Source organism: Manduca sexta, chromosome 3 (genome assembly GCF_014839805.1).
Source record: "Manduca sexta isolate Smith_Timp_Sample1 chromosome 3, JHU_Msex_v1.0, whole genome shotgun sequence".
NCBI classification, from domain to species: domain Eukaryota; kingdom Metazoa; phylum Arthropoda; class Insecta; order Lepidoptera; family Sphingidae; genus Manduca; species Manduca sexta.
The window spans coordinates 5434432-5449733 of record NC_051117.1 but is presented as its reverse complement, the minus strand read 5'-3'; the positions used below and the strand labels follow the sequence as shown (position 1 = coordinate 5449733).

The 15302-nt window shown below is 37.7% G+C and overlaps 1 protein-coding gene across 1 annotated transcript; it reads left to right on the top strand.

The window, feature by feature from the left end:
- Window positions 1-364: 364 nt before the first annotated feature.
- On the top strand, window positions 365-15031 carry LOC119189476 (catenin delta-2-like). The gene is made up of 14 exons (XM_037439270.1): window positions 365-502; window positions 704-800; window positions 1126-1305; window positions 1640-1821; window positions 3590-3749; window positions 4079-4268; window positions 4567-4667; window positions 4917-5089; window positions 5487-5632; window positions 5900-6089; window positions 6377-6542; window positions 6845-6973; window positions 8787-8917; window positions 10713-15031. The coding sequence occupies exons 2-14, from the start codon at window positions 725-727 to the stop codon at window positions 10839-10841; spliced, it is 1953 nt and encodes a 650-aa protein (XP_037295167.1). The 5' UTR covers window positions 365-502; window positions 704-724; the 3' UTR covers window positions 10842-15031.
- The last annotated feature ends 271 nt before the right edge of the window (window positions 15032-15302 follow it).

Sequence of the window (15302 nt, the reverse complement as noted above, 5' to 3'; positions counted from 1 at the left end):
GGTCTATTTTCGCACATTCGGTGATATTGGACGGGTCATTCCTTATAAGAAATATTCTAAAATGTTAGTCATAAAATAAGTCATATTTATAATTTTTTTTATATTTCATTGTCGCCTGTTGAATAAACTGCCTTCATCTTCTCGATTCCCAATCATGAGCATTCATGGATAATGAAGATCACTTATCATTCCCTAGACCTATTCATTTATTTTCCTCCTCACATAGTATAATGACTAGCAAACAATCAAACAAACCTTTCTTCCTTTCATAGTTATGTCACTAACAATAACGATGATTTTAGAACCTTACAAACTTTGACAATAAAAAAAAATAATTATCATTACCTTCCATAATTGCAGGTACGACTCAGCGTCGCTGGAGCAGCTCGGGCGCCATTACTGCGTGACGTCACCGCGCGGCGAGTACGCGGGCGATGCGTACGGGTACCAGCACTACCCCGCCGCGTACGACCCGCAGCCGCACCAGCCGCCGCCGTTCAAGGTCAGTCGATAAGGGTCAAGGTCAAAAGGGTTCAATAATGTTAAGGAAAAAAAATATGATTAAGAATCATTTTCTATTTAACTCAACCATCCTAATAATCATTAGTGTGAATGTATCGAGTTGAATCGTTAAAAAATCAATCATACATCATATATTCAGCTGCTTGAGTATATTTATGTAGAATTATTATTGCCTCAACAGGATTCACAAAATGGTTTGAGCATGGGCAGCGCCGGAGGGCAATCCATGTACGGCGACGAAGAGGAACTTCAGAAGCAAATGGCGAACATGGCTTTGGGTAAGCTAATTTTTTATCATATTTTCCTAAATGTACTTATTAGAAAATTGTTGTATTTGCGACCACGCAAGCCTAAAAGTATTACTTCAAGATTCAAATTTGTAGCAGTCAGTTTGCAGTTATTGTTAACGCGGTAAAAATAATTGTGGATGTCGACTTTTGCAAGTTTTCTTTGCTAATCTGAACCTCTCTTTGTAGATTAACTGTTACTCTGGCACTGCATAAGGTCATAGGCGCAGGTAGCCGGTTACTGTTACTAAGACAGTAACTCGGTTGCTTAATTAATTTAAATGGTATATATTTATATCTCATTGTGTTATTCCAGTCCACGGCGGCGTCGGCGGGAGGGAGGACGGCGGCGGTCTCCAATGGCGCGACCCGAACCTGCCCGAGGTGATCGGCTTCCTCAACTCGCCCTCGGATGTGGTGAAGGCGAACGCGGCCGCGTACCTACAGCATCTCACCTACATGGACGATCCTAACAAACAGAAGACCAGGAGTTTAGGTATGGTTCGGTATTTATGCTATTGATCGATATGGGAAAGTAGCTTGCTTGCTCAGTATTTTGAATTTTTACCAAGTTTAATATGAAAAGAAACTGTATATAACTGAGTTAGTAATTAGGAGAAATGGTGGCTTAAATATTTCAAGGGACAGTAATTCATATCATCTTTTAAAATCATTTGTATTCAATTGAAACACTACCATAACCCATATTACCGGGTGATACCATTCACAATCGCGATGAATCTAGCTATATCCGTAGGTCCTATTAGAAGGATTTATTAAAATGACCTCTAATAAAATGTGCATAGAGATAGTAATAGAGCCCTCCCCAGGCGGCATCCCGCCGCTGGTGCGGCTGGTGTCGCACGAGAACCCGGACGTGTGCCGCAACGCGTGCGGCGCGCTGCGCAACCTGTCGTACGGCCGCCAGAACGACGAGAACAAGCGCGCCATCCGCGACGCGGGCGGCATCCCCGCGCTCATGGCGCTGCTGTGCCGCACCAACGACATGGAGGTCAGCACACCACATACCGTACCACACTGTACAGGCTCATTTTGATATTGCGTCACTAAATGAAACCACGTACTTGTCTTCACTTTTGCTGACATTGTGCCAAAAATCATCCATTAATAACTAATATTTTCACCAAAAATCCTGGTTTTAGTTTTCTGATTTTTTTTATCCTTTTATAATTTAATGCGAATATGAAGTGTACGTAAGTGTATTTCTGACTGAAAGTAAGATGTTATCACTGCAAGGAATTCTCTTAGAAAAGTAGTAGTGGCTTTAGGGCGCATCAAATTTAAATTACTTTTTATTAATATTATTATTAGATGTCTGTGGTCGTCAGCTTTACGCCCTTTTATCAAGTAACACTGACAATAAATTGTATCGATAAGCTATTCCTCTATAACTTAAGGGGTTAAGATATGTAAAACTCAACTTTATGTCCACTTTGGGCGTCCTGCAAAAAATAATGTAAGCATTCTATGTAAATATTTTTCAAGAAATAAGTAGTTTGGCTTTTGGTCTTTTGCACAGCAGCGTATTTTTATTAAACACGATACCGTGAATAAAATCATAATTAATATCTGCCAAACATCGCTCAACGGTAAGAATTTTACATCGTTAACATTTCGATATCTCTCTTATTTACTTGAGTTAACTATATTCTGAAATAATACTATACTTTATTTTTAAATACACTCATCTTGTTTTTTTTTAATACCGTTATATATAACAAAATATTTAATTATTTTTAAAAACGCCTACTCAAACAACAGTTTATAGTAACAGGAATATTTGCAGTTACGCGCAGTCAGGCGCTCTCACAAATTGATGTCGACATCATTTCATCTAGGATGTGTATATTATGTACTAAGTAACAATAAATATTTTAAAATATTATATACACTCTATTTAAAATTAGAAAACACAAATAAGAATTAAAAAATATTAACATGTGATTTGAACTTGGTCTAATTTATATTAAATGCCTTACCCTTCCATACTAAAGGTTTTTGACAAACTACAATATTTTTAGGTAACTATGTATATTTTGTCACTCGCAGTCACTCGGTTACTAAGGAAATTTCGGTGTTGCGATATATTAGAATAATTGGAATTTAGGTGTGGGTGGATGTTTGAATTATTTTAATACAAATATTGATATTATGGATCAATGGTCACTAGACAGAAACATATGTTAGATTTGGTAATGCTGGCCACCATTTTGAATATTATTATTTTGGGCTCCGTTTTAAAGTCGATACCTGGACATGTTTTGGACCACAAAACAAGAGCTTAGTACACACTAGAGCCGATTTTTGACTAGCAAGTTCTCGCAGTACTATATGGCATAAGAACTTTTAAACACGTTTATCTTAGCGGAAATATTTTTATAAGTTTATACAAATGGGATTTTTAATTTGGTATGGAGACAGTTTGAGACCCTGGGAAGAATATAGGTTCCCGGGAAAATATACAGCGTGACTTTTATAACGGAAAACTTAAGCCCGAAAAACTTTATAAAGCGGGCGGGGCTGCGGGCAAAAGCTAGTACATAATATTTTCAAACGTAATTTTGACACACCTAATATTTTGACAATCAAGGATGTAATTGTACAATACTGTGTAGCTACACGTACCGCCATCTAGTTATCTTTGGTGTAGCGCCCAAGGTCAACGCTCAAGGGCACTGGCCTCACTTCCATTCTTAAATCAAAATCAAATTACACCTGTTAGATATCGCTTAAACGCCACCTATCATTTCGTTTTCCAGGTCAAAGAGCTAGTGACCGGCGTAATATGGAACATGTCATCGTGCGAGGACCTCAAGCAGTCGATAATAGACGACGCGGCGCAGGTGATCGTTAACAAAGTTATCATACCGCACTCCGGATGGCATCCTACCACGCCCGGGGAGACGTATTGGTCTGTTGGTTAGTGTTTTATTGCATCACTGAAATTTTCATTAGGAATTTTCTCAATTTAAACATCTACCTCCCTTAATCTATATTCCTCATTGAGTTTTAAAGCTGTGAGTACATATAATATGATCTCTGGTATTGTGCATACTTATCAGGGGACACAATTGCACATTTGTCACCCCAGCCAAAAAAAAAATTGTATCGACAGTTCAAATGTACGCAAACCGAGAAAACACTGGTGTCTTAATCTTAACACACTCAATTAGCCGAGTATTGGTAACTATATTAGTCATGAGCTGTGGCGATGTATAGTTTACAATGAATGTAACGTCATGTTCCAGTGTTCAGGAACGCGTCAGGCGTGCTGCGCAACGCGTCGTCAGCGGGCGAGTACGCGCGCCGCCGCCTGCGCTGCCTGGCGGGGCTCGCCGAGGTCATGCTGTACGTGGTGCGCGTGGGCATCCGGACCAACGCCATCGGCACCAAGATGCTGGAAAACTGCGTGTGCGTGCTCAGGAACTTATCCTACAGGTACGTATAGAAATAATGTTTACATGCGTGTTTCTATGTTCAATAACATGATTGGGTTTATGAGTTGCCATCGAGGTTATCGCGACGTACCAACTGGTGCTTAGGCTTATTATTGGAGGTTAATTATTAACAATTTATCAGATAAACTGCGCTTCCTATTTTATTGAATATAAAAATTACCACCAGACTTCATGGACAGTCTCTTGTCATGTGTGGACTTGAATCGGATCCCAATAGAAAACAGCTTGTGTAAGAGTAGGTAGTACCTATGATCTTATTAGTAAATAATATGTTGTAGGTGTCAAGAAATCGAAGATCCGTTGTACGACACAAGGGCGCCACCTACACAGTCGTCTGGCCAGGCGAGGATACAGGCGAGCGCTTCCAAAGGTAAACTATGTATGTTTCTTAATTCCATTTTAGTTTCCAGTGTATTGCTTGATTGATATCCGACTACACAAAACAGCCTTGTAATCTTCCTCGTTAGTTTCAATCCCAGTAAAGTATTTGTTGATTAAAATGTCGCTATTTTAAACTTGCGACATTTGTTACAAATCAATCTTTGAATATCATTTATTTGACTTTACAAATACATGTGTTTTATACAGATATACAATGATAACATTATTTCGCACTCAAATATTTCAGGTGAAAATCTAGGCTGTTTTGGTGGCAGTAAAAAGAAGAAAGAAGGCTCTTCGTCTTCTAACTCAACCAGCCCTCTGGGCAAGAGTGAACCGGACTCGCAGGCGCTCGAAACGGGCAACTCTCAGTTAGGCTACAGCGTGCCGAAGGGGACTGAAATGCTGTGGTCGCCTGAGGTGAGATATCGATATTGATTGGAATAATACAGGTGGTATATGAAGAGAAAATTTGATAAAAAATCATTAGTTTGTTTTAATCGATTAGTTATCGATACATCAATAATCGTTTCTTAGTTGTTTGTGTGTAATAAATATTTCTATTTATCGTATATAATCAAATTTAATTACTTGCAAATAATTCATCAATTATGTAACATAATGAGATAAAGCTAGTGAAGCGTCATTGTTCCAACAAATCATACCTAATCGATATAACATCGATGCAAATATATATCGATTCCAATAATGCCTGACTCAGTAGTGCAGTTAAGATTGTTGACGACTGCCCCGCTGTCATGTCGGGTAAAGTAATACTGGGTTTTCTGTATGTATATATGTACATGCAACTGTCCAGGTGGTGCCGCTGTACATGGCTCTGCTGCAGAGCTGCTCAAACCCGGAGACGCTGGAGGCGGCGGCGGGCGCGCTGCAGAACCTCGCCGCGTGCTACTGGCAGCCCTCCATCGACATCAGAGCCGCTGTCAGGGAAGGGAAAAAGGTGTGGTATTGTACAAATGTCGATCACGAGAATCATGACATCTCAGGTATCGATTTTAATCTTTACATATTTTTAGAAATTAATACAATATTCGATTGTATTGCCAAATGTGTAGATAATTTTTTGAGTAATTGCCAAGTTGCTTGAGTTTAGAAAGGATTTTATATCATCCTCGATTTCTAAGTTCTGCATTATATACAAGTTTAATTGATATAGCTGTAAACAGACAACCATACAGCCACATTATCTGTTTATGCAATACTAATAAGAGTCGCTTCTCTGCCAGGTCTACCAATCCTTGTGGAACTCCTGCGCATGGAAGTGGACCGCGTGGTGTGCGCGGTGGCTACAGCACTGCGAAACCTGGCCATCGATCAGCGCAATAAGGAGCTTATTGGCAAGTACGCCATGCGGGATCTCGTACAGAAGCTGCCGAGCGGGAACCAACAGCACGATCAGGTGAGATTACATTTTGATATTACTTTACTGGTTTGGTTAAAGGTGAAGATAGTCATGAGCGGTGTGATAGATTTTGTTTTTAAAGATTATGGTGTAAGGAATGAATAGAGAATTGATGATAGTTATTTATGTCATGGCGTAAAAATGCCAAGTATACCACAAGTACCAATAAGTAGATAAAAACGGCCGTTTGTTTTCTCAGTTCAATAAATTAATTAAAATTTTACTTAGCAAGTTGAATGTTGTGAGTTAAATAGTAAATATTTGTTGTATGATGACTGTCGTAGGGCACATCAGACGACACCATAGCTGCTGTATTAGCGACGTTAAACGAAGTGATCAAAAAGAGTGGAGAGTTCTCGCGCTCTTTGCTGGAGGCGGGCGGCGTCGAGCGGCTCCTCAACCTCACCAAGCAGCGGCACCGACACACGCCCAGGGTGCTCAAGTTTGCAGGTCAGTACCATTTATAGCTATAAATTTATATATTTTCACACCTTATCTCTCTTCAGATATGGTGACAGATAATCTAAAGAACTATTGATGCATTAATGTACAGCACGGAACGCTCGTACGATTTCTTTGACCCCGTGAGTTATCAGTGGTTTTTATATTTTTTTTTCTTTATCTATTCATACATAAGTTGCATAAAAATGAAAAAAATCAAGAGTAAAATTATAATTGCTCAATTGCGATATATTTAGTATCACCGCGACAGCACTCGGTAAGAGTATTCCCTAACCCGTACACGTCGGCAGGTCAAGTGCTGGTGACGATGTGGTCGCACGCGGAGCTGCGCGAGGTGTACCGCAAGCACGGCTGGCGCGAGGCGGACTTCCTCACGCCCGCGCGCGCCGCCCAGCCCCGCGCGCCCTCCGCCGCCAGCGGTAACTACACACACACACACACACACACACACACACACACACAAACACACATACACACAGGGCGGTCAAGTGGGGATAATGAAAAAAAATCTTGATATATAGTGTTGTCGAAAAAAAAAATAATTCGTGGCTGGTGGGTCTTGAACGCAGGCCTCATTTGCTGAGGTTAACAAAGCGAGAAGGGGAGCCGAAATCTTGAACATATATGGGTACAATCCTGTGTGTTATTCTACTAATGACATACAAGGTTGCAGTTAATTATTTTCTCAAGTAACTGTCTGACGCTCTCTGTCACACTATCAACTATTATGTCATCAGTATCTCGAACTCGAATTTACGCGTATCGTATAGTTACCGTATTTGTTACACCAACATTTTTGTATGAAAATTTGAACAGCGCCCCGGTGAGCGTATTTGGAACTAAAATACGGCAGCGTGAACATAGCGCGCAAACTTCGAATACTAAATCGTGTAACCATGGTAACGGTTATTTAAAATGTATGAGAATCGGCAAAAATTTGTTGTTTTGCATTATATTGTTGTCAGACCAACTATGGAGAAATACGTAAACGTTAACTTATTCGATACAATTACTATACGATGCTGCGTAAATTATTACAAAGGTGTAGCGTGCACAACTATTCTGTGATACTATAGCGTTCAAGATCCATGCCTCGACCTTTACGGAACTCTATGCGTCCCAAAGTCAAAATGAAGGAAACCTGACTTCAACCACTTGACCGAACAATACAATTAACTGATTATATGACATTTCAATAACAAAAAAAAAGTACGCAAATATTTTCATATTTACAAATCATTGCTGATTTAATTTACCTAATGCGTTGAAAATCATTACAACTGTAGATGGTAGAAATCGGGTAATTTAAGTATTATTTTCCTATCCAATATCGAATCGTCCGTTTCGAATAAGAGTTTAAAACCAACAACATAAAGTCTGAAATTAAACAATTACCTGATTTTACATCAATTGTACATTTGTGTATATGTTTATATGTAATGTGTTGTGAGGATGTTGTATATTCATCGTCATACTCATGGTCGCTATGTGAATCTTGCACTAATATCTTAACCTGCTCACCCACTAACTTAATAGTCGGTGTTCGTATTGCACAGCCTGTAAATTTGTTTCACATATAACAAATGTATGTCAAATAAATGAAAAATACGGTTCGTGAATATGTTTTATGTGATAGATCTATGCCGTAGACAATTTTGTTTATGGTATGAAAAAACCCGTTCATGATTGTTGCGGTTTTGCTGTTCGTGAGATTATTGAGTCCTAGCTATGTTTTTCCTCTTTTCAATCCACAATCTTCCTATTTGTTAGGTAATAAATACATTCAAATCTTCTTTTGAAGTGTTGTTGTCTATGACCAGTGGTATACATTTACCATCTGATTAACCTGCTTATTAAGGGTATTTTCTGTATAATAGAAATGTAACTGTTATATTTCTAGTAAATTGAATATCTAGTTAGTAGTTTCTGAAATGAATTAGGGGCATGTTATACCGCCGGTCGAAGGGTCGACGTTAAAAATAACAAGATAAAGATCGATAGCCAGTAGTTGTCAAATTAATTTGGGATTACGTTATATCGAAACTATTAGTCCGAATATTAGGGCAGTGTGGTGAACTAAGGCTCAAACAATCTTAGTGGTGGAGACCGGAACCATCAGTGGGACAGGGTTGGTATTACTATACCGAAGATGTGACGGTGTGCAAGATTCACGTATCGCTGTGGCGGTAGTGTAGCGAGTCGCGTGTACATAACGCCGGGTTGGCGCGGCAGGTCAGGGCACGCCGTCGTCGGGCGCGGGCGCGCCGCACTCGCCCAACAACGCCAACAGCACGCTCAGCCGGCCCATGGCCTCCACCGGCGGCACGCGCTACGAGGACCGCACTATACGCAGGCATCGCGAGGTAACGCACACACACACCCACACACACACATACACATACACAAACACAACTAGTGATTATTGTCTTATTGGATGCAACTTTGTTATGCTCTATTTATATAAAAAAAAGCTTAGTCGTATTATCGATTTTAGAATGGGGATAAAAATATAGGTAAACTTCAAAATATTATCGATAGATTAGTGTCCATTACTCCTTTAGTGTTAAGTAAAATATTTTTATAAAAATCATTCAAGTAAAGCACTTTACAAAAATCAATTTAGGATTTTTAATGCGCCTCTACTGAGAGATTTAAACAATCAGCTACTATAATTATCAATTTGTTTACACACCTGCTTCACAGCTCAATTCTAAAAATACTAAGCTCGGTAACAAAATATCCACAATGAAAACATGGAGTTATTTTTGTTACTCTAGTGAGTTGGTTTATTAATAGCTAACACTAAGGGCCAAGCCATGAAAACGGGTTAAGCGGCGAGCGGTGCGGCAAGCGACATGACACTATCCATACTCCTCTGTGTTAAGCAAGCTTCCTATTGCACCATATATCTGTCTCGCTTACTCGTTGCTGCTGACGCAAAACCGCTCGCACTCCCGCTCGGGCGGCGACTTCTTGGATTGATGCTAAGGGTTGCGTGCGCATATTGATATTTTTTAATCTATACTATTATATAAAGCTGAAGAGTTTGTTTGTTTGTTTGTTTGTTTGTTTGAACGCGCTAATCTCAGGAACTACCGGTCCAAACTGAAAAATTCTTTTTGCGTTGGATAGCCCTTTGTTCGTGGAGTGCTATAGGCTATATATCATCACGCTATACCCAATAGGAGCGGAGCAGTAATGTCTTATCTCAGGAACTACCGGTTCGAACTGAAAAATTCTTTTTGTGTTGGATAGCCCTTTGTTCGTGGAGTGCCATAGGCTATACATCATCACGCTATACCCAATAGGAGCGGAGCAGTAATAGCTAAACTCAGGAACTACCGGTCCCAACAGAAAAAATATTTTTGCGTTGGATAGCCTTTTGTTCGTGGAGTGCTATAGGCTATATATCATCGTCATCACGCTATACCCAATAGGAGCGGAGCAGTAATGGCTAATCTCAGAAACTACCGATTCAAACTGAAAAATTCTTTTTGTGTTGAATAGTCCTTTGTTTGTGGAGTGCTTAAAGTTATATATCATCACGCTATGACCAATAGGAGCAGTAATACATAATATAATTTCACTATTTAGACGGAATGATGGTGCAACATCTGACCGAATTGGCGTTTGTTGAAACATTTTGACATGCCCTTCAGACTTTCTTAAAAATGAAAATTAACACTTTACTGTGTATAAATTTAATCTTTAGTTTGTACACGCGTGTAATAATTAATCAGTGCTTTGTGTATATCATATTGAGTGGCTTTTACGTCAGAGGAAGCGAGACAAAACATTATTTAGCTACGACAGATGTATTATAACCTTTATTAGTAAGACTGAAAGGATATAAACTATTCCAAAACATTTAAGACACAGCTGTTTTATGTTCACGCTTGAATGTTCACATTGTTGTTTTATACACGTTTGAGATTTTGTGTTCATTGTTATCATGCTTTTCGCTTTGATATTAGCGCCATTTCATTTTTACAATCGAATAATGTTCGTACGATTGGCTGGTTTAAAACACTCGCTATATTAGAGATGTAAAATATGTTCAAAGGTTTATGATATCCTGGTATTTTCTGCCTATAATATATCAGCATCTTGATTTTTTTTTTTTATTAAAACACAAATAACTTAACCCATTTTTTTCAGAACGATGACATGCCGACGATGGACGTGAACACATACCAAGAGGGGTTAGGCGTGGGCAACCCCAACGGCCGGCCCATGAACCTGCAGGGCGTGCAGGCCTCCATGCCGATGCCGCCCAGCAGTCGTTAGCCCAACAGTGGGCCGTCGGACGGACGACGATCCTCTTGAGCACCTCACGGTAACTCCAATTGATAAGCCACGTATAGGGCTGTACCTCGCAGAAGCTTACGGACTTGGGTCCGAAGCGTTAGTACCAATGTAGTATTACTGTTGTGTTATTGAACGTTCCGGCTTTAGCCATTATGCGCTACGTAAACATATTTGGGATTTCGTAACAGGTTTATGTGATTTTTGTTTAAATTTCGCAAAAACAGAATGTAAAAGTACCGACAACAATAACCGATCCTATAACCAATCTTCGGATTTATCTCGTGAGCATGACAAACAAACTTAATTCCGATTGATACATTTTGTAGATCGATCCGAAGATAGGTATTGGGCTCGTTTATTGCAATCGGCTGATATTGACTGGCTTGGAAAATACACTCAACTTGGTAAGCATTCGCTCTGGCCGACATGAATAGCTGAACATTCCAAAGGCAAATCTGTCCTAATGAATAGTAACATGGTATGCTTGCATCCAATTACCATTGTTAGTTCTTACACGTTTAATCTATCCTTCATTGTTTGCTCAATAGAAAAGCACATGACAAAATTTATCAATTGGAGTTACTAAGTGTAACTACAAGTTGGTGATTGGCTTCGTGCGAGTTTGCCTTTTTTTTATTCATCCCTAAAGCGTACATACCAGGCGGACTGTATCGCAACGCATAGCACTGGAATAAATACGCTGGGTAACGAACGCGCTTCGTTCAAAATTGTATGATCTCTAACGTTTGGATATTACAAGAAATCTGAAAATCGTTTTGTTGCAATTTTTTTTGTTGTGTGTAGAGTTTGGTTGTCCTAACATATTTACCGGTTACCAGGCATTCTCTTTGATATACTGTCTTTATATGGTTGTTATGTATTTTGTTTTCGGGTGCAACATTTTTATACTTTGCAGTATATTTATCGCTCAAAGAAGCTAAAGTAATCGATTTATATCGATTATTAAGATATCAATATTCCAAGTCGTGGTAGGAGCTTTATTGGAATGTCTTGGTATATGTTGCTTCCCTGGCCGATATCCTATTCGATCCATAAAAAAAAATTAATATACGAAATCGTATTATGTTTGAATTTGTCGATAAAACGCCATAATTCTCACGGAGCCAAATGTACTGAAATTTCATGAGTATGGACTTATGTGCACAAGCATTTATTTTCAATCTAAGCAAATTATATATCGTTAAAAATGATTTTATTTATTATGGACTGACAAATTACGAGAATCGATAGGCAACTTTATTTGTAATTATGGTCTCGAAAATTAAAGATGTCGAATTACAGAATTAATAATGTAATAAACCTATATTACTGTAGACACAAAGCTTTGTTGTATTAATTTATTTATCGATATTGTAATGCAATATGGCTGCCCTCTAGGCACATAATATATTATGATTACAGGTAATGAACCGTTATGCAATATTTTGTTTTATCTAAAATTCTGTTATTCGACAATAATACCGAAAAACAAAAAAAAAACAATTTTAAACAACTTTTAACTACTGTGCAATACAGAACTTTGTTGTCGAGGCCTAAACGTTTTTTAATTTCATATTTTTCCAACCATTTTGATTTGTACAGATATCATGTCAATTCCTCATGTATATAGTCGTGCCATTTCTGTATTTATAATAATGAAATAAGACAGTTTTTTGTGCGTGTTGTGTATTGAGGTTTTAAGAGTTGGGACTCATCGTTGCGCAATAGCATAAGATTTTGATTCAGTTTTGATTACACTGACGGTTTTCAATTAAGGAATATAAAGCTCTTATTTGAAAATATAAGGGGAAATAGATATGACGTCATAGTAATCAAAGTGAATAGAACGCATTGTACGCATAAAGTTCGACGCACATGAAGGCGCATGACGTCGCTTAGCTCTGTGCACCAATAGTGAAAGTTGTGCGATACGTATGCGCTTGCGCACGAAACTGAACGAACGCGTGCGTCATCGTTTGCGTTCGGCTTCATAATCTTTATATAACCATTATACCGAGGGAGTTACTGCGATTTACATTGAAATAAACATTTAAAATATTCGGGATTTGAATATTATTGTTATTATTTATAACGATTAGTTTAGACACACCGTGGTTCCGTTGTAATCGCGATAGTTATTTCCATAGCATTCTAATTGTCGAAGTACTTCGTTGACTTTCAACGGGACCTGTGGGGTTAGAACGAACGCGTGAAAAGCGAACGATTATGTTATTTGTAGGGTGTGTCACTGGCTGTATTTAATAATAATTTATGAACGTTGTCTTTAAGTGTAGTATGTTAATCATTCGGAATGTGTACAAGGTTTATTATATCCCATGACTTAGTCCTCGTTATTAGTTTAGATTTAAGCGATGCGTTTGTATCTCGGTTTACTTTACACGATGCGATTAGTCGTATAGCTTTTGAAACGTTCGTTCTAAACTCTTATAGTATTTAAATATTATAATAATAAAATAGAAATTTTGTAATATTTTGTATTCATTCCACAACCCTTTACAATTAATGTAACATAGGTGTCTATTGTCCTCTAACGTTAGAAATAAGGAATATCCGTCTCGTATTTAGACATAAGTCGCATGCATCGTGGGACGAGTTCGCTTGAATTTATTATTTGTTTTGTTTAATGCTTTGGGACGATATTTAAATATTACCCCCTTTCTATCCAGTCGACGTGATATGACGTCTTATTATATGACGATTGACGAAATATTTCGTCACAGATTAACAATACGGGATATTCTTTGACGATGGCGTAGGATATAAAACACGTCTCAGTTGAGAAGACGTATTGAGTGTATAATACCATAATCTTACTGATTATCCTGCAGTCTTTAAGACATTATCAGTATACAAAATGTACTTGAAATAAAGAAAACGCTAACAGCTTTAAAGCGTCGAGAAGTGAACAAATATTCGCAAGTAGATATAAAGTCATTTGTGTTGTTCTTAATTGCAAACGATTGTCTCAAGTGGGAGGATACTAAATTAATAAGCGCAAGCATTCCACACTTGTTAACGTTGTAGCAGAACGTTGTAAAGTGATGAAGTTTATGGCACTTGAGATTTCTAATGAAGAGATCATGGATAAAATTTCATGAAGCTAAATATGGTCTTAAATCCGATTTGAGCATGCTGCGGGCGAATCAGAGTTACGTCAATCGAGAATTATGAAATATTTGTGTTGTTTTTTAATGGAACTTGTGTCAAAATAGCATCGAGTGCATTTTCCATGTCGTAATAATTTTCATTGGTGAGATAAGAACGTTTTGTGACGTATATATACGTCAAGTTTTGGTAATTTAATTTTAACGGGGTTTTTAATTGACACAATAAATTTGTAACATTTGCAGCTTCATCCCCACTTTCAATTAACATCAAGAAATAATACATATTGCATAATTAAGATTAACGTATATTCACGTTTGTTGTTTTGACATGACTTCTATATATTATATTGTTTTATTAGGATCCATATAAAAATATATTGTACGTTATCAATATATTTTACTTGTAAATGAGTAAACCTTTGCGACCGTACCCATGAGCACGGATTTTGTGAATGACGGCAGCTTTAAATTTTAATTTTCGACACATTTCCCTCCGCATTCGATTTAGTTGTTAGTATTTATTTTATATAATTGTCGGAATAAATTAAGTGTTTAGTGTTAAAAGTAAGGAGTTTTGTGAGAACATTATCGTTTTTGATACAATATTATGCACAATAACGCATTTTCTATACGTCCGCTGCCGGATGACGTTGTTGACTGAATTATCTGGTACAAAACTACCCTCATTCAGTGCATTGTAATTTTTTAAGTACCCGTAATACGTGTTAAGGATTTTTTGTATATTTTTTATTATATGAACAAATGTAAGCGGTATGTGTAACGATTATTTCTCTAATAACAGTTTGCTTGCCAGAGCAATGTCGCTTCTATGAAGCTATCGATTCTGTTCTACTTTCACGTTTGACGTAGACGTAAGGTTTTTATTTAATCACTTTTTATTTATCTTACTAGAAGAGTATATTAGACAATTTTAGACATTTAGATGTATTTGTTTTTTTTTGTATCTTGTGTCTATATAAATTTTATATAGGTATCTTAGGCTTGTATAGGTTACGAGTATATTTTTAGCCATTATAATAATTATTTTTTTATTAAACTTCCATTTCACAGTAAAGAGATCTCTAGCCTTTTCCAAATTTTATTTTTTAAGATATAGTGTGTCATCATTAATGTCCGAGGTCTTGTAGAGTTGCAACATGAGTTGAGAATATATTGTTGTCTGTGGTCAACCATAGATAAAATACGCCTTTGATAGTCTATGGCAGAGACGAGTATCTGTAACCTAAGAATGTCCATTGTAGACGATTTACTTACATAGAATACTTTTAAAATATGAATTTTATATTATTTG